The sequence below is a fragment of the Garra rufa genome, chromosome 13, assembly GCF_049309525.1.
Source record: "Garra rufa chromosome 13, GarRuf1.0, whole genome shotgun sequence".
Lineage (NCBI taxonomy): Eukaryota > Metazoa > Chordata > Actinopteri > Cypriniformes > Cyprinidae > Garra > Garra rufa.
The window spans coordinates 7,734,214-7,759,249 of NC_133373.1; the positions used below are offsets into that span (position 1 = coordinate 7,734,214).

General features: G+C 34.3%; 1 protein-coding gene across 1 annotated transcript; it reads right to left on the reverse strand.

Moving 5' to 3' along the window:
- Positions 1-1,454: 1,454 nt before the first annotated feature.
- mtmr9 (myotubularin related protein 9) lies at positions 1,455-24,286 on the reverse strand. The gene is made up of 11 exons (XM_073816396.1): positions 24,233-24,286; positions 22,064-22,269; positions 20,535-20,643; positions 20,318-20,443; positions 18,232-18,405; positions 17,942-18,159; positions 14,648-14,809; positions 12,433-12,574; positions 10,371-10,591; positions 8,232-8,383; positions 1,455-3,257 (listed from the first exon to the last, which is right to left on the reverse strand). Exons 2-11 carry the CDS (start codon positions 22,243-22,245, stop codon positions 3,094-3,096), a joined length of 1,650 nt encoding a protein of 549 aa, XP_073672497.1. The 5' UTR covers positions 22,246-22,269; positions 24,233-24,286; the 3' UTR covers positions 1,455-3,093.
- Positions 24,287-25,036: the final 750 nt, after the last annotated feature.

Consider the following 25,036-nt stretch of genomic DNA (forward strand, 5'->3'; position numbering starts at 1 on the left):
TTAGTAGTAACAATTTTATGCGATAACACCCAAAAAAAAAAAAAAAAAAAAAAAGTCACTACCGAAACCTCACCAAATGTTTCAGTTGTGACTGTTTCGGTGGTGACAATTTTATGGGATAAAACCCAAAAATCAAAGATATTACTACAGAAACTTCACAAAATGTTTCGGTTGTGGCTGCTTCGGTAGTGGAAAATTTTTGGGGATAACACAAAAAAAAAAAAAAAAAACTAAGATGTCACTACCAAAAATTAACCAAATGTTTTGGTTCTGACTGTTTTAGTAGTAACAATTTTATGCGATAACACCCAAAAAAAAAAAAGATGTCACTACCGAAACCTCACCAAATGTTTCAGTTATGACTGTTTCGGTGGTGACAATTTTATGGGATAAAACCCAAAAATCAAAGATATTACTACAGAAACTTCACAAAATGTTTCGGTTGTGGCTGCTTCGGTAGTGGCAAATTTTTGGGGATAACACACAAAAAAAAATAAACTAAGATGTCACTACCAAAAATTAACCAAATGTTTTGGTTCTGACTGTTTTAGTAGTAACAATTTTATGCGATAACACCCAAAAAAAAAAAAGAAAAAAAAAAAAGATGTCACTACCAAAACTTCACCAAATGTTTCAGTTGTGACTGTTTCGGTGGTGATAATTTTATGGGATAACACCCAAAAAAAGCAAAGATGTTACTACCGAAACTTCACAAAATGTTTCGGTTGTGACTGCTTCGGTAGTGGCAGATTTTTAGGGATAACACCCAAAAAATAAACTAAGATGTCACTACAGAAACTTCACTAAATGTTTTGGTAGTAACAATTTGAGACATTTATGAACCTAGCTCAAAGATGCTAATTAGCACATGGTTAGCTAGCACAGTTCTGAACAAAAAAACAAATAAAAAACAAATGTTATGAAAACTCTCAAAAAATTATGCTTAATTGCAGTACAAAGGTGTTCAGTAGCAACGTTCCTTAAAGTTACACAAAGATTTTTCAGACTTTTGAACACATTTACCTCAAAATTGTGGGGTCCATCTACTCACACCTTGTAGCTATGAGAGAGGGGGGCACAGGAATATTTCCTGATCATAAATGTAGGACTGCAGTTAAAATCAGTCTCAGCCAATGAACTAAAGTGGAGATATGCAGGACATACAATGCAGGACATACATATACATTATATATATATATATATTATATATATATATTTTTTTACATAAAGTTTCAAGGCAGTTTGAAGTTTACATATCATTGTTACCTATTTTCTTACAGGTGATTAGACTTATCTTATCAGCGCAACATGATAATGACTGATAAGTCAAACTGACTACCGGTAATTCATATTTTATTACCATTTATTGTTTTGAAACTGGGATGCTAAGAATTCAATTTAATTATGAAAAAAAAACCACACATATGTACATTAAACAATCTTTTAATGCCCACAGAACATAACATACTTCAGTTTGATCAACATTATATTTTGTAAAGCAAGACGTGACACTGTACAGACAATTTTACATTGAATCTTATTGATGCATGTCAGTTGATGCTACTGAAGTGCCAGTGAAATAAAAAAAATGTGCATAAAAAACAAAACAATAACTGACTGTCTATACCCAGTACCAAAATCTACCCTAAACTAAACTAAAACACATTCATAAACGCAGCAGAGTCTATATTTGATGGTGAGAACCCAGTGAAATATTAAAATCACCTATATAGGCTACAGGAGTCACTACATAATAGATTTAAATATTCACATAATAATGAAACAAATGGACCCAAAAACCTTTACCAGCACATTGAGTGTATATATATCTTGATTTACGTGCATAAATTATATGTAAAATGAGTTTTTGTAGTAAACGTCTTCTGTCTACATGACCATGCTAATGTCACTAATGGAGAACTGGATGGAATAAAATGCTTTTGTGCAGAACGGAAACTGTAATAATCCCAGTGGGCTTTATTTTTAGATGTTCCTAAACAACCGCTGCATGTCTCCTAATAAAGATCTGTATATTTACCTCAAAAAAAGTGTTATGTAACAATTCTAAAGGTTGGGGATGGAAATTTATGACACGTTATTTTGACATTCACACTATTAGAAATCTGCATTTTTAAACTATATACTAAATATCTTTACTCTATACAAAAATGAATATTACCCGTGCACAAATGATCTTAGATTTGTAAGAAATTTTGGCAATTTCTTAAAGGAATAGTTCAACCAAAAGGGCAAATCTACCGAACATTTACTCCCACTCAGACCATCCAAGATGTGAATCAGATGAGACATTTAGCATTACAACACTTGCTCAGCAATGGATCCTCTGCAGTGAATGGGTGCCGTCAGAATGAGAGTCCAAAAAGCTGATAAAATTTTTTTTAATGTTAAAACGTGCACCTTTTTTCTTCACAATATGTTAATTGATGGACTGGAGTGGTGCGGACTACTTGTGGATTATTGCGATGTTTTTATCAGCTATTTGGATTCTCATTTTGACGGCACCCATTCATTGCAAAGGATCCATTGGTGAGCAAGTGATGTAATGCTAAATTTCTCCAAGCTCATCTACATCTTGGACACCCTGAGAGTGAGTAAACTCATAACAAATTTCAAATTTTGAAATTTCCAGCATCTAATAGTCAGTCCAATATCTTCCCTTTTATTTTATAATCATTTTTTATTGCACTTCATGGCACATGACTTAAAATGATAAAAAAAGGCACATCAGCAGTCCCTTTTCTTTAAGAATATGTAAACCAAAGCACCACTGTATGATCTCTAGTGAAAAGACATCCATATATCCTAACCTGCTAATCAGTTTAAAGTGTTGTACATGAAACACGCCATAATAAGGACAAGTGCGGCATAGTGTTTAAGGACGAAAACTACATTGATATATTAATAAAGCAGCAATTCTAGTGGCCAGAGAGAGTAGAATCCATTGGAGACCAATGTAATATGTTAATGTGAAAAAAGTGGATCAATTGAGTCAGAAAGAAAGAGTGCAATCAAAGGAGTGTAGATACATGTGCGTGAAATGGCAAATCAGAAGTGTACCATTCTGTTGACATCCTACGGTGTCTGCAATGGGCTGTCCTCCGTCTCGAGCTGGGCCAGCTGTCTGCGCAGACTGTTCACTTTGTTCTGCAGCTCCTTGTTGTACTCTATAATATGGACCATCTCCTGATAGGCCTCATCCAAACACTTTGTGGAGCGATTCCAGCGAAGGAATACTCCTGTAGAGAAAAGAACATGTGATTTGATGTGATGACATCATTCTGTCTCACTGATGAGTCATGCTTTCTGCCATGGATACACAAGCAGAGAAAAACAGATGTGAGATGGCCACTTTGATCGCTCCGCTGTATCTAAAGGTACAAAAATAAGGAAACCTTAAAGGGGTCATTAGATGCCCATTTTCCACAAGTTGATATAATTCTTTAGCGTCTTAATGAGAAGTCTATAACATCCTTTTTAGAGAGCTATTCTATTGCATGTTTCTTTAAATGCTAATGAGCTCTGCTTGCCCCGCCCCTCTCTGCCATGGGATGACGAGCTGTAATGTTTACTTTAGCTGCATTTAGCCGAGTTTAGCTGCGAAACATGCTAAGTAACACATTATTAAGAAAGGCCATTTGCAAAGATGCATAAAAAACCCTTATATTCACTTCTGCTGTGGGTGAAGCTGCATCACAAATGATTCACACGAACACAGATGCATATGTGACCCTGGACCACAAAACCAGTCATAAGGTAAAATTTTACAAAACTGAGATTTATACATCATATGAAAGCTCAATATATAAGCTTTCTATTGATGCATAGTTTGTTAGGATAGAACAATATTTGACCGAGATACATCTATTTGAAAATCAGGAATCTGAGGGTGCAAAAAAATCTAAATACTGAGAAAATCACCTTTAAAGTTGTCCAAATTAGGTTCTTAACAATGCATTTTATAAATCAAAAATTACATTTTGATATATTTACAGTAGGAAATTTACAAAAAATCTTCATGGAACATGATCTTTACTTAATTTCCTAATGATTTTTGGCATAAAAGAAAAATCAAAAATTTTGACCCATGCAATGTATTTTTGGCTATTGCTACAAATATACCCCAGCGACTTAAGACTGGTTTTGTGGTCCAGGGTCACATATGTAGATCGGGATCGGCGCTTTTCTTTTAAAAACGAAAGTAATGTTAATCCTCTGTGTCTTCAGGGCTCAGATGTCAAGAGTAAATGACTACTGCTATGTTCATTATTACATCCAACAGCAGAACACCTCAATCGCTCAGAGACATTCTTGTCTTGCCCTGCACCTGAGTCACACAATGGCGATTGGACTGTTTCAGCTCGGTGAGGGCGGGTCTAAGGTAAGGCGTTCATGTCAATCAACTATCGTGGGAGCGGCCTCTGTCGATGTGTTGTGAATAAGACAAGAAGCTGAGAATGACCTGATTTTAAAAAGGGAATATTACTTTTAAAGATTAAAAAATACCACTGGGTGGATTTTTATCATTGTAGGGTGGTCAAACAACATGTAAAAGTGAGTTTTGCATCTGATGAACCCTTTAAATATCCCCACAAAATCACCACTCCCATGTTTCTTAACACACATAAAGCTGACATTTTGTAATGATGTTAGCAGAGTGCACTGGTCAATACTCACCCAACTGTGAAATTAACATTTGATTAGCTATTTCTCAAAGGAGCTTGAGACTTAAAGGAATAGTTCACACAAAAATGAACATTTGCTGAAAATTCACTAGAAGAGTTCAAATAGATGAATTTAAACACAGGACTTTGTTTCTAAACAGATTTGGTTAAATTAAGCATCACATCACTTGCACACCAATAAATGCTCTGCAGTGAATGGGTGCCGTCAAAATGAAAGTTAAAAAAAACATCACAATAACCCACAAGTAATCCAAATTTCTCCAGTGAAGAGATAAATATGCACAACTAATTTATAAGCAGAAAAAGTCCAAAACATTTAAAAAAAAATCTGTTGGTGGATTTTGATATGAGAGGATGACAAGTTACAAACATTTTTACTGGAGAAAGCATTATTATGGATTATGGCCAGAAGCAGTGGTTTAAAGTTAAAATGACTCAATGATAAATTAAGTTAAATAAACATGCAGATTTTCATTTCACAGAGTCGTGTGAATTACTTGTGGATTATTGTAATCTTTTTAATCAGCTGTTTGGACTCTCATTCTGATGGCACCTATTCACTGTAAAGGATCCATTGGTAAGAGACACATATACACACACACATATATATATATATATATATATATATATATATATATATATATATATATATATATATATATATATATATATATACGTGTGTGTGTAACTTTGGACCACAAAACTGGTCATAAGGGTCATTTTTTTAACATATATCATATAATTATACATCAAGCTAAATAAATGTGACCCTGGACCACAAAACCAGTCATAAGGTTAAATTTGACAAAACTGAGATTTATACATCATGTGAAAGCTCAATAAATAAGCTTTCTATTGATGTATGGTTTGTAAGGATAGGACAATATTTTACTGAGATACATCTATCTGAAATCAGAAATCTGAGGATGCAAAAAAAATCAAAAAGACTGAGAAAATCACCTTTAAAGTTGTCCAAATTAGGTTTTTAACAATGCATATTACAAATCAAAAATTACATTTTGATATGTTTACAGTAGGAATTTTACAAAAAAATCTTCATGGAACATGAACTTTACTTAATTTCTCAATGATTTTTGGCATAAAAGAAAAATCAAAAATTTTGACCCATGCTATGTATTTTTGGCTATTGCTACAAATATACCCCAGTGACTTAAGACTGGTTTTGTGGTCCAGGGTCACAAATAAGCTTTCCACTGATTTATGGTTTGTTATGATAGGAAAATCTAAATATAGAGAAAATTGTCTTTAAAGTTGTCCAAATAAAATTCTTAGCCATGCATATTACTAATCAAAAATTAAGCCTTTAATATATTTACAGTAGGAAATTCACAAAATATCTTCATGGAACATGATCTTTACCTAATATCCTAATGATTTTTGTCATAAAAGAAAAATCAATAATTTTGACCCACACAATATATTTTTTTGGCTATTGCTACAAATATACATGTGCTACTTTAGACTAGTTTTGTGGTCCAGGGTCTCTCTCTCTCACACACACACACACACACACACACACACACACACACACACACACACACACACACACACACACACACACACACACACACACACACACACACACACACACACTTTTTATTATTAATGCATTTATTTTTTTGGAATGGGTTGAAACAGATAATGAAGGAAAAGCCACAAAAACACCCAACAAGTGTGGGATTTCCTTGAATATAGGTTAATAAACTTTAATCTAGGCAAAGGCTTATAATTATTAGACTGAGCAGTGAAGCTCTTTTGGCGAGTACACTAATGTCCACGTTTGACTGGTAGTGTATATGAAAGGTCTAAACATATCTATGAGTTGTTTGAGAACTGCTCATGTGACTGAAAGTGAACCGCCACGGCAGTAAACTCCATGTCTGCTTGGCTGCTTTTACTGAAAGAGTCTCTTTCACTGCACTTCTAAAATAGAGGCACGACAGGCTCCAGAGATGAGGACTAAAAAAATGAATGGCACAGAGGTCATCGGGGTTAAATCATTGTCACACTTGTGAATTCCATGTGACGTTAATCTGGGTCTGGTGAAAGGTTTAAAACAAACTGATGTTGAAGTCTCAGAGTTGCTTCGTTAATGCTTAAAGGGACAGTTCACCCAAAAATAAAAATTGTGTCATCAATTACTGTCATGTCGTTCCAAATCCGTAAGATATTTTTGATAAATAGAGCTTTCTGACCCAGCATATACAGCAACACAACTACCAAGTAAAAAAGTATTCTGGTAGTTTCATAACAACAGTAGTTTCAACGGTTGAACCACTAATGTCACATGGGCTATTTTAATGATGTCCTTACTAACTTTTGGGGTCAGAAAGCTCTCGGATTTCATCAAAAATATCTTAATTTGTGTTCTGAAGATGAACAAAGGTCTTACAAGGTTTGGAACTATATGAATGAGAGTAATTATTGACAGAATTCTCATTTTTGGCTGAAATATCTTTTTAATAATATCCTCAACATGACAAGGAAGGCAAATTTTCTTTAAAGTTATTAAAAGTGAGCTAAATGGATTATATTTAGATTAATATTAACTTTCTTTTTTAAATGCATCTCATTTAATTTTGTCTAATCTGTGTCCAATGTAAATCATTAATTTAAATAAGGCTTCATTATGAAAATGAAATATATTTCATATGTAATTAATAAAGATATATAATTTTACATTTGAATATAAATTGATTTATAAATTAAATTAAATATTTCAGAGGTATATGATCCAAAATAGCCTACGGTGGCTAGATGGCTTTCATTTTAATTGCATTAGAAGAATAATAACTATTCAGATAAAAATCTGCCCTTAGAGTTTGTTAAACAATGTTCAAGTACGTGACTAACACACAATATATCTGTCCTATAGGTGCACCTACAGTACGTCATGGAAGAATAGTGACATACCATTCATTTCAAAACACATACTGATCTTATAATCCTTGTGTTCTTCAAGCATCTCACATATGTGACTCTGAACCACAAAACCAGTCATAAGGGTCAATTTTTTGAAATAAGCTTTCCATTGAAGTATGGTTTGCATAGGATAATATTTGACTGAGATACAACTATTTGAAAATCAGGAATCTGACGGTGCAAAAAAATCTAAATTTGAGAAAAGTTTCTTTAAAGTTGTCCAAAAGAAGTCCTTAGAAATGCATATTATTAATCAAAAATTAGTTTTTGATATATTTATGGTAGAAAATTTTACAAAGTACCTTAATGGAACAAGATCTTTAATTAATATCCCAATGATTTCTGGCATAAAAGAATTATACCTGTACTACATAAGACCTAGGTTTTGTGGTCCAGGGTGACATATCCGAAGTAAAACTGTGAAAGCATAGTTAAAGAACCAAGCAACACATGGCTGCCCCCTATAGTTTAACTAGGTAAGCACACGTTTCAACATAATTTTCATGATGATTTCACATTCATAGCAGATGCTGGAAGAGATAAAAAAAAAAAAAAAAGGAATGTGGGAGACTGTGTGGTGCTCACCCTCCCACAGAAGCAGGCTCTGAGGAGCCACAGACGGCCAGATGACCAGGTTATTAGGCTCATACAGCGGGTTAAGAAATCGCTCCAGCTCCTGAGGTCTGTTCACCCACGACCACAAAGAAACAGTTTTCTGAGACAGCTGCAGCTTCACCCTGAAACACAACACAGAAAGTACAACGTTTACATCTACACCCAGACTTTACAGTAAAGTTTATGTTATGAGGAGCCAGACACATCCAACCGCTGCCATTCATTATGTTACAATAAGCAATTAGAAAGTCTTTCACAAATCTACTCCTCCAGCTAAACCCTAACATTCATAAACATTCTGACCTACTGAATCGTAAAATTCTTTACTGTATTATTTCACAAGCTACTCTGTCAAAGGTAACCATGGGTCTTGAGACTTGCATTGCTTAATATAACATAAATAATGTCTCTTACTGAAATATGTAGTAGAAAATCAATGAAAGCTTGACATTATTTAAGAAAATCCATATAGTTTTATACATATTTTGGACTATGGGGGTGCCATTATTTTTGATCATGTGAAATGGTCACACTCAGTGAGCAACTGGCACTTCCTGTTAGTGTTTTTACCATAGCACAACACAAAATACACAACTACTGATAAAGTGCCACACTGTGTGACTTTTGGCTGTAACTTTCAATACAGTGACAAGATTAAGTCTTCACTGCTTTTCTAGTGATAAGAAGAGGAGACAATAATGGAAAGGTGCTTGTGGACCTTTCCATTATTTTCCATAAAACTCCCTAAAGACCTGCGTTTTTGTTCTCTCCACTTTCGCCCTGATGCCACTGAGGCTTTTAGTAGACCACAGCTACTGAAAGAGCTTACAAACGGCAGAGACAAGAAACGCTAGATGCCATCCTGGCAGGATGTAAACATGCAACGCTTGTCAAGATGCCGCAGCCACTGAAGGAGTGTTTCGGTGAGAATTTCAATCGATATCCAGGGGTGTTTAGACTCCTTCTGGGGAAAATCGATGTTATAGCACTTGATTCAATTCTACGCTTATATCCATCATCACTGTACGCTCTTTCAGTAGCTGTGGTCATCATATCAGTATTTTATTTTCCGAGTTAGTTTGGGGTAAAAATAGCAACAGATAGCGCCAGTAGCTGACAGAGTGCAACCATTTCACGATGTTGAAATAATGGCCCCCCATAGTCCAAATATGAATAAAACGATATGGATTTTTTTAAATAACGAAAACCTTTCATGGGTTTTCTACTACATATTTCAGTAAGAGAAATCATTTATGTTATATTAAGTCATACAAGACATAACAGTTTAATTTTTTTTGTAAATATTTTTAAATAAATAATTATAATAATTAATTAAAATCATTTTAAAATAATTAATAAATAATTTAAATAAATATTTTTTTAAATAAATAATTTTCAAAATAATCATTTTTCTTAGTGAAAAACAATTAAAAAGAACTTTTAAAAATCTTTTATACATTGCAAAGATTCCATTGAAGTTAAATGTTCTTCATGGAAACATTAAGGCCAATAAGGAACCTTTATTTTTTGAGTGACGCGCACTCACAAATATTAAACAAGGATGAAACCTTTCCTCTTGGGTCTAAAGATCAGATTTATGACATCACACACAACACACTATTCATTGTCGGTAAACGGCTGCACCAACACTGGACATTTTGAAATGTGATACACATTTAAGCAACAAGCAGAGAATCATTTCACAACACATTTACCAAAACATCCTGCTCAAGATAAAGCAACAAACACAAAAGGGTCACGGCCAGCTACAGGTTGACCTCTACTGACGCAGGAGTGTTGACTAAAGGGGTTGTGATCTTCCTCTCCAGAATGTAACTTTCCATATGGATAAAATTACAACATGCCAACCTCTATGTGTAACATGCAAGTGTAAACTATGGCCCAATCCCAAATTGCAGTTTCCTTCAGATCCACACCTTGGAAATGTAATTTCCAAACAGACGCAAGTTACCTTTAGACTGATACAATAAGGTCCTGTGATGGCTATTTAGAGACTTATCGGTTATTGTAAAAACAAACTGTTTTCACAAAGTTGCAGTTGATGTAACACAGGAAATGAGACAGTATGTGATGGAGGGAAATACTAACCTCTCAGCCACGCTGTTTCCAAGGAAAGTGCCAAACTGTGAGGCATAAGCGTGCTCGAAGAGCATGATCAGGAAGTTCTCGTTGAACTGGAAGGAGCAGGGGAACTGCCGCAGGATCTGCCACACACAGTCCAGGAAAAGCAAGAACACGGGCGCTTCACTTCGGGGCTTCCCGTTTGAGTATGCAGACTGTGCACAGCGCTGCTGGAACGGGTGACCGGCCTGGAGGTAAAGGTTACAGGATCATAGGTTATGCCAGACTTCACAGAGAAACAACATTTTAAAACTGAGGCTGTGTTTCATTCCACTTCCTAGTTCCTCGTGTTATTGATCAGTAGGTTAATCAAATTGGGACATTAGCAAAGGTTTTGATTTTCTACACATTCCCTGTGACACATTTTATAGTTTTACATTTATGTAGTATTTATTAACAACATTACTCTATGTGACCCTGGAGCACATAACCAGTCTTAAGTAGCACGGGTATATTTGTACCAATAGCCAACAATACATTTTATAGGTCAAAATTAACGATTTTTCTTTTATCATGGAACATGATCTTTACTTAATATCTAAAAATCATAAGGACATTAAGTAAAGATCATGTGCCATAAGGATATTTTGTAAATTTCCCACCCTAAATAAATCAAAACTTAATTTTTGATTAGTAACGTCCAGTGCTAAGAACTTCATTTGGACAACTTTAAAGGCAATTATATCAATATTTAGATTTTTTTTGCACCCCGAAATTGCAGATTTTCAAATAGTTGTATCTCAGCCAAATATTGTCCTATCCTAACAAACCATACATCAATTAAAAGCTTATTAGCTTATTTATTTATATTTATATATTTTATTCATTCACATCTATTGACATTATAAAATATGCATTTCTCCTACAAATAAGAAAAACCCAAACATATTACATACATTTTAAATGTTTTTGAGTCTCCTATGCTCACCAGAGGTACATTTATTTAATCAAAAATACAGTAATATTAATAATATTATTACAATTTAAAGTAACTACTTTCTATTTTAATATATTTTAAAATATAATTTATTCCTGTGATGGAAAAGCTGAATTTTTTTAGCATCATTACTCCGGTCTGCAGAGTCATATGATCCTACAGAAATCATTCTAATATGTTTAAGAAACAGTCATTATTTTTATTAATATTGGAAATGTGTGTTGCTTTATATTTTTTTGTTGTAACCATGACAATTTTAAGATTCTTTGACAAATAGGAAGTTGAAAAGAACAGCAAACTTTTGTAACATTGAAAATGTCTTTACTGTCACTTTTGATCAATTTAAATGCATCCTTTCTAACTGATCCCAAAATTTTGCACAGTAAAGTACATAAATAAATTAATAAAAACTAAAAGCAAGCAGTTTTTAAACATATAACAACAACACAAGAAAGCATAATGACAAACACATTTTAATTTATTGTAATTGCTTTATAAAATTGCACTTGTGCACTTTTCTGAAATAATATTTCTGGTACGTAAATTTACTGAGCAGACAACTTTTTATGGTGCATTCTGAGAATTATTAGGGAGGGTGATGGAATGATTTTGACAATGGGACAGGAAGCGGACTAAGATAAATCTATGAAAGCTCATTTCCACCACTGAATAATTAAAAAAAAATTAAAAAGGTAACTGCGACTTCTCACAGTTCAGAATATTTTTTTCTCCGAATTGCAAGATACAAACTCACAATTCTGAGAAATAAAGTTAGAATTGCAAGATATAAACTTACACTTCTGAAAATGACTTGTTTTTTCTCAGAATTGTGAGTTAAGTTATTCTTAAATTGTGAGATATAAAGAATTGTAATATAAGCAACTGTGAGAACGTATCAGTCTGTTTTTCCCCTCAAAATTGGACTTCATAACTCGTAATTGCAAGTTTATATCATTCAATTCTGAGAAAAAAATTAAAGTTAAAATTGCGTGATAAAAAGTCACAATAAGCTTTTTTTATTTTTTAGTCGGTGGTGGAAATGGGCTTCCATACAAATCAGTCAATCTGAGTTTTCCTGACAAATTCTCTCACCTGCAACCACTCTCGCTCAATCAGCGCCTCAAAGCCACGGATGGTTCTGCGTGCCGGGTCGAGGATGATCTGGGCAAGAGACGTCACCTGCAGTGTCGAATCAGTGCCCTCTGTGCCATGAACAAGCACTGATGCCCCTTCCCTGGAACACAACACAAACTTTGCAACGGCACTCAGTTTGAGATTATTTAGCACACACGTAGCACTACAAACCTGATAATGCACTGTGTGCCAAAAGCAGCTCTTAAAACAGCAGTACCAGTGTGGTATGAACATAATGATGATTACAGCATGACAACAGCCACTAATTATCACCACAACTAGCTTTGCAACAAATGTGCTGAGAAACAGCAGCTTTTGTAATTAACTTAGAAATAGAGCTAAAACAGTAATTAACACAGCTGCATATACAGATCTGTCTGGAGTGTAACGGCTCTATGTGTGAAACAGATGTACCTGTTAGAGCTGGGCGGTATGACCAAAAATTTATATCACGGTATTTTTCAAAATTATACGGTATCACGGTATATGACGGTTTTTTTTTTTTTTTCATGCATGACTTGGTGTTAACCACATTTCCTAATAAATTAGAGAATAATTACTGCAGTATATTGGCTTACATTGACCGGACTAGTATTAACCCAGGTTTGATTGGTCTCACAAAATGCTGCTGTTCACAAAGAAGTGACAGTGGCACTCATAATTGTAATGAGGTGAAGAAATCAGAATTCATGATTTGCAGTCAAAATACACAACACTTTATTGTGCATTGTTCACAAGTTCACATTTACAAGTCTACGCGTTTCTCTTCCAGCAGGAGGCGCTGTCAGAATGGTAGTATACAAAGTAGCGCAACAAATGATTTTGAAACGTGCAGCGCTCATATTTATTCAATGGATAGCCTTTTGAAGTTTCATCGCAATTCTTGTCTTTCAGTCCCCACATTTTAGACCACCTGAAATCATAATTATGACTTTCATAACCCCCTAATAACACTGCAGTCATCAATGAAAATTAAGAGCTTTATTTAAGGCTTTCAAAAACAAACCTTACACAAAATACGTTTCTTTTTTATTTTTTTTCCCACCATGTTCGGGGCACAAGAAAAATATTAAGGGACTAAATTAATATCAGCATATGAAGTATAATCGTCTCTCATTGTCTGAAAGAATGCACATCAGATGCTGAAAGTCAGTTTTTACTTTCACTTTAACATATTGATCAGTTTCCACGTTGCTTGTGTGATATCCATTGGCTTTAAAACATAAATATTAATAAAAATACAGTATATAGAAAAGACATATCTTTAAAATATTGCGACGTAACACCAACGTAAAGCCATTGTTTTTCTCTCACTGAAAGCTAACGTTACATCTGTCTGCGCACAATGCGCCGATCTCTGCTCTCATCACTGCAGACGCACCCCCTCTTGAAATTTCGGCATTACAAGTTTTACAAATCGCTAACCCTGGGTCTTTCTCAGATATACTGAAATACGTCCACACCTCAGATGTGTTGCTTCCATAGACTGTAAAAAAAGATGGACAACGCGTTTCCGCTTCTTTCCACTATAGAAAAGTGAAGCCAAAACAGCTCAATATGGCCGCTACCGTCTTGGGGGAAGTTATGTCATTTGGAGCCAGATCATGCGCAGTAGAGGTTTGTTTGGAGCCAGAGCATGCGCAGTAGTGTCGTGAGGCGGAGCCGCGGTGTCAAAGTCCCGCCCAAACTCCCGCAGACCCAATCACACGATCACAATCATGACAACACACCCCGTTTTTATAGCATCAAATAACTACTTAAATGCAAACTTATTAGAAAAACGAACACCTGAGCATGAATCAGCATTATAAGAACTACCTCACACGATGGAAATCACCTTTGGAAAAAAAATATTTGCCGTGTAATTTGATTATTTAGTTTGGCTCACGTCCCATTAGATTACATGGAGAGGGCGGGGTTTATGACCTATACTGCAGCCAGCCACCGAGGGGCGATCGAAAACTTTTGGCTTCACTTTTCAGGACACCTACGGCACGCTTGGTTGCTTCAGACAAGCACGTGCAAGCTGCGGTTTCTGTTTGCGTCAACATACGTGTTCCCAGCGCTTTGTACGCACACACTCACCGGTATTGGGGTATATGAAAAATGAATATCATTAAAAAAAAAAACACCGGTATTCGGTATGAAAAGGTATACCGCCCAGCCCTAGTACCTGTCAATGCACTGTGCAGCCAGGCAGGCCGTAGTGAGGATTTCCTTAACATGACTCTGCCAGTTGGACGCTTCAAGTTTACTGAGCCAGCGGTCCATGCTGTGCGACTGATCATTGCACGCCTCCACCAGCTTTATCAGACTCTCCTGCAGAACATTAGACCTGTGGGAGAACAGCTGTCAGATTATAGTCCCAGTTACAGCACTCATTTATGCAGCTGCGTTTGTTTGTTTGCTTGCATACGACATGCTTTAGCTCCAAATGAGCATTTTAGCTGCAAGTGACATGTGTTTTCAAGGCTTTAAAGAGTTTAGGCCACCTAACGAAAGTACAATGGATACTAGTCACAGTCTCAGATGGTACATAACACCCAAAGCCCGTTCATTGACCGCCTGATGCATATTAATCACAAAATTTTAATGAAACTAATTTGTCAAAGTCTAATCTGATTTACTGACTTCCGCAACTTTATCAGTTTACCTCTAAACCAAGCCAACCGGATTTGACAAAGTTTGCAAAATCACGATGAAACCAGAGAGAATATCAAATTATGGTTTTGATTAAATATGAAACATTTCAAGTTTTGTAGAATAACATGTCCAAATTTTTACGTAAAATTCAAACATCATGCTTATTCTGACTTGTACATATTAAAATATTTAAAAGAATAAGGGAGCATAATAAATTGTATTGTGTTGTGTTTTAAATTATTTTAAAAATTATTTTTGACAAATGGGGAAAGCCTAGGAAAATGTGGCAAATGTTAAAAATGTAGAATTACAACAAATTAGTATTTGGGGTGAAAGTAATTAATCTTTTAATATGTCATAAATTGATTTTTGTTGTAAATATGTCTGACAAGATTGTTACACTCAATAACACTTTTACTGGGTAAATTTGGGAAAAAATATATATTATTTATTTTTTCCTCATATAAACAAAAACAAAAATGCAATGAAATTAAACAGAAAACATTTTAATACTTTTTGGAAAAAACAACAATTTAAAGCAGTATTACACTTATTGATTTTGAGATCTGTAAGACTTTTACCCCCGGTTTAACAGACAAGGCTTAAGCCTACTGCCCTCCAAAGGCAAAGCGCAGTAACTACGCATTTGGTCAAAATTGAGTTAAGGCTTAAAATGGACTTCGTGACAACTGTTTTGTCTTGTGGCAAAGTCTTCTGGTTCAATTTTGTCCGAGAGAAACGAGAGTGTCAACATGTTTGACAAGCTGGCGTAAAAACTTTAAAGGTATTTTTCTCAGTTTCAGTGTTGGCGTAGTTACTGCACTTTGCCTTTGGAGGGCAGCCTAGTCTAAAACTAAAATGTAAGCCTGAGCTGTTTCGACTGAAAGAAACTTGCGCTGACTGCTCTTAAATTATATTAGTGCCTTTGTTTTGTCTCAAGATGCTCACCAGTAATGTGTTTTTCTAAGCATGTTTATAAATATTACTTAAATGTCCTAATTGAACTATGGCCTAATCCTGGCTTAGTCTAAGCCCTGTCTGTGAAACCAGGCCTTAATGTTTTTTTAAAGTCTCACATGCTTATCAAGGCTGCATTTATCTGAACAAATTACAGAATAGTAATATAGTGAAATTTAAAATAATGGTTTTCTAGTTTAATATACTATAAAATATCCTTCACCCAGATTATATTTCATAAATAGTTCTATTATGTTGATTTATGGTTAAAAGTTGTGCTGCTTGACATTTTTTTGGAACCTATGATACTTGCTTCAGGATTCTTTGATAAATAAATAATTAAAGAAGATTACATACATACATACATACCTACTATTATATTATATGTTTTTCTAACAATACAAGTCTTTACTATTACTTTTTTACCATTTAACACATCCTTGCTGAACAAAAGTTAAAAAAAAAAAAATAAATAAAAAACAGAATTTACTGACCCCAAACTTTTGAACGATAGTGTACAGTATATTGTTACTAAAGATTTCTATTGTGAAAATGCTGTTCTTTTTATTTATCAAAGAATGCTGAAAAAAGTATTACAGTTTCCAAAAAACTGCTGTTTTCAATATTAACAATAAATCAGCATTTTAACATGATTTCTGAAGGATAAAGGATAAATAGGACTTGAAGACAGGAGTAACAGTTGATGAAAATTCAGCTTTGATCAGAGCAACAAATTATATTTTTTATTATATTAAAATAAGAAAAAGTTTAATTTCGCAATATTACTGTTTTTTTATCAAATAAATGCAGCCTTGATTTCAATGCAAGACTAATCTTAAAGAAAATCTTAAAATCCCAAGCGTACTGAAACCCATAATATGCAGTGACAAAAGATTTGTAAAAATGAAGTATTGAATTTGTTTCATGCCAATATGAATAAAAAAAGTTTAAATTAAAAAATAAACTGTTTGAAATATACCCAGCATTTTTGTTTGAGGCATTTAGTATGTATAGTACGTAATGCCTTTAAACAAATTTGACCAAAGAGTCTTTCATTTTTTTTTTTAAATATTTTTCATATTTAATGAGTAGAAACTTAGTAGAAACTGCTGCATCACAATTTAAATTGTTTAAATGCTGGTCTTTTATTGTGTATCAAACCTGACTCTAAATAGCATGTAATAACAAAACAAAAACTGTGATCGTCGTTTTACAGGTCAGTCAGGTGGTCAATCATAATAAAACTTAAATTAATCGCAATAATTAAATTCACTTATGTTCTCTATATTTCAATGTAAAAAAAAGTTAACTAAATTATATCAGAGAAATAAATTACATTCTATTCTAAAATTAATATTTAAATAGAAAATAATGTTTCACAATATTACTGATTTTACTGTATTTTAATGAAGCATTACAATGTTGTGATGTCTAAATTTAATACAGTTGATTTTTGTTTTTATTTTTGTTTATTTAGACAAAAAATAATCTTAATCTTAGTTCATGCTAATTTCAGCATTTACTAATGCATAATTAAAATCACTAGTTGTGTTTGTTAACATTAGTTAATGCATTGTGAAGTAACATGAGCAAACAATGAACGACTGTGTTTTTAAGTAACATTAACAAAGATTAATAAATAGTGTAATAAATGTATTGTTCATTAATTGTTTGTGTTAGTTAATACATTAACTAACGTTAACAAATGACACCTTATTGGAAAGTGTTTTACCTTTTTTTATATTTAATGTTATGTATGGTCTTAACATGAAAATGATTATCAGCCAGATAATCATGCAACTGATCTAACCATTAATATGATCCATTTCTACTTAGTCTGGCTGTGTGAGAATAATTAAAAACCCACCTCTCAATTGCTTTATGGATCCTCCTCCACTGAGGATAGTTGGCTTCCTGTTCAAACCCTCCTCCGCGAGCTTTAGCCTGCTGCGCGACAGCTATAGTTCGCGTGTCGATGATGTAACCTCGCTTCCCTGCGCAAAGCGTGGCATTGATCAGTTTCTCGTCCTCTTTGCAGCGCCGTCCATTGGTTCCTGTCAGTGGCTGCGCTGCTCGCATCATCACCTGTGGACAGTGTGATCAGAGTTAAATAGATAAAAAATTGGAAACAACATTTTCAAGTGCACTTCTTCTCACCATGCCGTTTTTCTTGTGGTAGTAACTGAGCACAGGGAAACGGCCACCGTGGCGGAAAGAAGCAGCTTTGCAGAGACTTTCATCATCAATGTCTTTGGGCACAGTCAGCAGGGATGGGTACGAGGGGCACACGCTGAAGTCTTTATTTACCCCACTCAGTCTCCATTCATCTGTCTGAGAGAGGACAACAGATCTCAGTGTCACCTTTATCATTTAGACGCTTTGATTTTGATTGAAAATAACAAAAATCAAAAGAAGAAATGAAAAGGGGTTTAAAATAAGATGATATACACAAACACTTAGAAGATCAAAGAAGATTAAAAGAATTAATACTTTTATTTAGCAAGCATGCATTAAATAGATCAAAAGTCGTGACATATCGTCAAGTATGTTTGTCCTGAATAGTTAAACTGTCTGCTGTTCTTCAGAAAAAGAACCCTTTCCAACAATGACTGTATGATTTTGAGATCTCTTTTCACACCGACGACAACTATGGAACTCAAATGCAACTATTACAGAAGGTTATAATGCTAACTGATGCTCCAAAAGGAAAATAAACATGCATTAAGATTAGTGGTGGGCATAGATTATTTTTTTTTAATCTAGATTAATCTCACTGTAATATTGGAATTAATCTAGATTAATCTAGATTAAAATGGCTAATTTGAATTCTGCCGAAAGCATTCAGAATATGTGTGCTACCCAAATAATGACTAAAAGTAAGTCTTTGAGAACGGGTTTCTCAAGCCAGGTGGCGCATTAGACCAGGGGCTCATCTCCTGTTTCCAAAATGCATCATAAACTGCTTAACAATTGCATTTACAACACAATTAACTATACAAACTTGTGTAACCAAATATTCCTACATTGCATGTACTTCTGCGTAAAAGGCTGCGCGATGTGCGTGTTGCAGTTAAATACACAGACGCGCACTGGCATGGATATCTGCGTGCATAGTCTTCGGTTAAACTGCGTTGCTTTTAGAAGCGTCAATTCAGTTGTTGCATATAGTTAAATGTCTTTATTTCGGGATTATCAAAGTAAATTATAACTCACGCATGTGCCCCAGTAAAAAGGGTCTAGCAACGCACCTGCCCTGAAGCAAACCCGGCGGCTTCATAGATGCATCCATGTTAGCACGTCTCGTTTGATGTGGTAATTTCACAGTAGGCATACACACAGGTTCGAAGACTCGTTCTCGCCCCCTACAGTGCAATTCGGCTAGGTATACATCCGCGCTAAAATATCAAGGTGAAAGTCATCATAGCTTACGTAGTATAGACGCAGCTCCCAACCCAACTTTGAGAATAGATTAACGGCAATATTTTTTTTATCGCCCGATAAGAGTCTCACGTTAACGCCGATAACGGCCCGGCCACCACTAATTAAGATCCAGGGGGTGAAAACTTTTGAACAGAATGGACAATGTCAAAATATCATATTGTTTCAAGTACACATCTGTAAACTTCCCGTTCAAAAGTTTTCACTCCTAGCACTCAAAGCTTGTTTTTTTCCTTCTGAAACATCCGTGAGCGTTTGAACCTTCTGTAATAGTTGCATATGAATCCCTCAGTTGTCCTCAGTGTGAAAAGATAGATTTTAAAAGCATACAGTCATTGTTGGAAATGAATCAAATACACAAAAATGCTGAAAAACCAAAGAATTTGTGGAACCTGAAGAATTTTTTTAAAGAACAGCAGGCAGTTTACCAGCTTTGGATCACAGGAATAAAGGACATTTTAAAATAAATTAAGAAAGAGAACAGTTATTTTAAATTGCAACTATATTTCATAATATCAATATAGTGTTACTGTATTTTAATCAAATCAACACAGCTTTGGTGAGTATAAAAGACTTTCAAAAACATTGTAAAAATCTTACAGACCCCAAACTTTTCAACGGTAGTGTTTGAAATACTAACTGTATTGGTACTTAATTTGATATCAGAACATGCAGTCATGAATATTTGCTCTCTGGCTTCCCATAGAGAACAATCTTAAAAAAAAGAGCTATGATACACTGAGAAACTACATTACAACTTTTTCTGATGACCTCAGTGTCAAGGCTTCCAGGGATAAAACAATACCATAGACTCCAGATCTTTGAAAGCCTCCCCTGGGATGAACAACTGCCATCCATCCTCAATGACCTCAAACAGAGGACGGTAGAAGAATGGATACATCAGGGACACCGAGTCCAGCGTGGAGAGAGCCTGAAAAATGAACGATAACAGCATAAACTGATTAGTAAAAATTAGGGTTATTACTATTCAGCTTTATGAGTGAGTCCTAATGCAGTCTTACCTCAATTGAGCTGGCAATATTAAGACACTCCTCCATGCCAGGGATGTCCAGCTGAATCACCCGCAGGTCCTTACACTTTACAATAATAGTTCCCAGTGATCCGACAAACCTGCAAACAAAAGGTGATTAAAATGTTTTTGACAAGAAGTCTCTTATGCTCACCAAGGCTGCATTTATTTGATCAGAAACTGTAATATTTTGAAATATTATTAAATTTTTAAATAACTGTTTTCTATTGGAATATTTTTAAAATCTAATTTGCATTTTTTACTAGTCAACTTCAGTGCACAAACCCCCCCCCCCCCCCACAGAAGTCTTAATGGAGAAGTTCACTTCAAGAATGGAAATTTCCTGATAATTTACTCACTCCCATGTCATCCAAGATTCTTCTCCATAAAATAGACTTCAATTGAGGTTAACGGTTGAAGGTCCAAATTGCAGTTTCAATGCAGATTCAAAGGGCTCTACACAATCCCAGCCAAGGAATAATGGTCTTTTCTTGTGAAATGATTGTCATTTTCTTTAACAGGGTTTCTACAGACGGTAGCAAGTGAAATTTAAGACTTTTTAACTTTTAAGACCTTTTTAATACCAGCTTATGTGAAATTTAAGACCTAAACCTGTAATGGAAATATACATTATATTAAATACATAAATGTAATATTTATTTTTTTAATGCAAAAAGAAAAGTAAGTTTCAAATGTAAAAAGAACTGAATTGTGAAAAGTCATTGAGTCGTTAATTCAACTGATTTGTTCAAAACTCTGAATAATTTAGTAGCAAAACACTGCAGAGTGTTGCTTGAAGAATGTACTATGCTTCTGCTTTGATCCTGGTTTTGAATTATTTTCATTAGTGAAATAGATCAAATAGAACAAAATCTATCCAATGATTGTAAACAGACATTAGGTCCATAAGACTAAAGATATTTTGGCGGTAATTTGACCAAAAATATTTAAGACCCACTGAATCTAAATTTAAGACATTAAGACTTTTTACGGTCTATCATCAGGAAAAAGTTCATCAGGAAAAAGGAAAAAGACATTTTAAGACTTTTAAGGAGACCCCATTTAAAAAAATTAAAAAAACAATTTTTCCTATGTGTACTTCGGTTTTATCTTTTTTGTAAAGGGCGTTTGACTTTCTTTGCACGTTCACCATTCGCTTTGTAAACACTGGGTCAGTACTTTCGCCTACATCACATGTGCATGCTTTTGTAATGTGTAAGGCTTTTGTGGTTAAAAAGAATATAAATTTGTATTTTTCTTAAAAAATGACAGATCGTTTTGCTAGATAAGACACTTATTCCTCGGCTGCGATTGTGTAGAGCTCTTTGAAACTGCAATTTGGACCTTCAACCCATTGTACACCATTGAAGTCCACTATATGGAGAAAAATCCTGGAATGTTTTCCTCAAAAACCTTAATTTCTTCTTGACTGAAGACATGGGATGAGTAAATTATCAGGAAATTTTTATTCTGGAAGTGAAATTCTCCTTTAAACAAGACCTGTAGGTTTATCCGCAGTACCTTTTCTCAATAGAGTCAATGTTAGCATGAAGCAGCCAGAGCTCCTCAGTGTTGTCCTGGCGAGATGACAAGATGAGGTGATGTCCCGTCAGACACAAAGTCCCCTCGACAGTGGGCATGAAGGGTCGGTGGAGGACCACCCCATCCACACGAGGGGTTTTGATCAGCTCAGCAAACTCCATGTTGTTTTGAGAGGTACAAGAAACCTGTGAGTTGAAGGGACATGAAACAATAGGTGAAACTGTAATGCAAATTAATCTTGGTTTCAATATTACAGTTAACAGTTATCGCCTTACTTACCCAGTTGATTGATTACATTGATAATTGCAAACATTTTTTAGTATTTAATGAAATATGCGCTAATTTGCATACATTTCTAGTATAAAAGTCTAAGAACTGGGTGAAGTCAGTTTCAAAATTCTTATTTAATTGACATATTAGAGTCAAATGTTTTTACAGAGAGGACTTTGGGTATCTCATTTTGTATCTCCATAGCTCAGAAAATACAGAAAAGAGACAATGTATTTTCAAATTTTGGGGGGAAATAAAATGTACATAATCAAGCAAATTATATATGAAAAACCCTCTGTAAAAACCTTTAGGATATAGACAGGAATATAAATGTAACGTTTGGTGTGTGTATGTGCTATTGAAGTAGAGATTCATGGCTCAGTGTAGGAGAAAAAACTCATTTTGAAAAAACAACCTTTAAAAATATGTATTATAATTGAAATCTATTTACACAAACAGATAAAATGCTAAAAAAAAGAAAAAGAAAAGAAAGACTTAACAGTGTCTTTTGGGTGTTTTCTTTCCACTAGTCTGAAAAAACACTTTATGAAAAACCAAAAAGCCCAAAATCTTGACAGGTGCATGAAAAAAACAGTAGCACGAATATATTCGTAGCAATAGCCAAAAATACATTGTATGGGTCAAAATGATCAACCTTTCTTTTATGCCAAAAATCATTAGGATATTAAGTAAAGATCATGTCCCGTGGAGATATTTAGTAAATTTTCTACCATAAATACATCAAAACTTAATTTTTAGATTAGTAGTATGCATTGCTAATAACCTCATTTGGACAAGTTCAAAGGCGATCACTGAACTTCTCAATATTTAGATTTTGGGCACCCTCAGAATCCAGATTTTCAAATAGTTGTATCTCGGACAAATGTGACCCTGGACCACAAAACCAGTCTTAAGTCGATGGGGTATATTTGTAGCAATAGCCAAAAATACATTGTATGGGTCAAAATTATTGATTTTTCTTTTATGCCAAAAATCATTAGGAAATTAAGTAAAGATCATGTTCCATGAAGATTTTTTGTAAAATTCCTACTATAAATATATCAAAATGTAATTTTTGATTAGTAATATGCATTGTTAAGAACTTAATTTGAAGAAATTTAAAGGTGATTTTCTCAGCATTTTGATTTTTTTGCACCCTCAGACTCCAGATTTTCAAATAGATGTATCTCGGCCAAATATTGTCCTATCCTAACAAACCATACATCAATAGAAAGCTTATTTATTGAGCTTTCATATGATGTATATATCTCAGTTTTGTAAAATTTAACCTTATGACTGGTTTTGTGGTCCAGGGTCACAAATATTGTCTTATCCTAACAAACCATACATCAATGAAAGGCTTATGTATTCATGTATAAATCTCAGTTACAAAAAGTTGACCCTTACGACTGGTTGTGTGGTCCAGGGTCACATATTAAAATCAATGGTGATATACTGCTCATAAGAGCTTTATTATTATTATTAATGTCTTGCAGCGATGAATCTCTCTCATCTGCTGCAGGTTGCAAAACAAGACGCAAGCAATGAGACAGCAGTAAGAGAAAAAACGTTACCACATTCGTCTATTTTACTTGAAAAAGCATAAATAAGACAGAAACGTGTTTTTTATAAACAGTTTTCGTATATACAGCGTATTCAATGTATCTGTGTAATTTCTCTCAGCTCGCTGTGTCATCATATTATGACAACAGACCGGATTTGCAGCTTGTGTCGTATCAACGAAAAAACGCTCGAACTAAAACGAATCAAATGCGTTCGACAAAGAACCGCAGGTAGAGTGTTACTTGTCAAGAACAAAATATGCATTTTAAACGTACTTAAAAGAGATGACAGCGGTAATAACAACATTCCTCTCACCTGACACCTCCACTTCCTCGTTTCCACTCCTTTGTGTAGGATTTGACAACTGACTTTAAGCACATTTGAATCAATATCGCCACCTAAAGGTTTGGGTGAAAGTGAGAGAGCGTGAGGACGTAAAAGGAGACGAGTGTTGAATATTCTGACTCATCCTATTCTCAATAAAAATAAAAAATGGGTAATTATTTAGACAATTATAACTGTATGTAAGTAGTAATATAAAATATCCCTGCTGAAAAAAAAAACAATACAAACGATCACAGAATTTGTAATGGTTTTACTGGTTATAATGGAAACCATTTTTTTTTTCTACTGGTAATTGGTCGCCTTCTATTGGTGGCTTGCTGTTGAAAACACTACAACCTAATGGAATACACTACAAATCAAGAGTTTTTGAACAGTAAGTTTTTTTTATGTTTATGTTTTTAAAGATTCTGCTCACCAAGCCTGCATTTATTTGATCCAAAGTACTGCAAAAAAAAAAAAAAAACTGCTTTCTGTTTAAATATATTTAAAAATGTAATGAGATCAAAGCTTAATTTTTTTCAGCATCATTACTCCAGTCTTTAGTGTCACATAATCCTTTAGAATTCATTAAATATGCTGATTTGCTGTTCAAGAAACATTTGTATTATTATTATCATTAATATTTAAAACAGTTTTAGTTTAATTTTAAAACAGAGTATTTTTCAGGATTCTTTGAAGGATCCATAGATCAGCGTTTATCTGAAATTACAAGCTTTTGTAACATTATACACTATACCATTCAAAATCTTGTAGTCTTGTAGTAGAAATTATAGA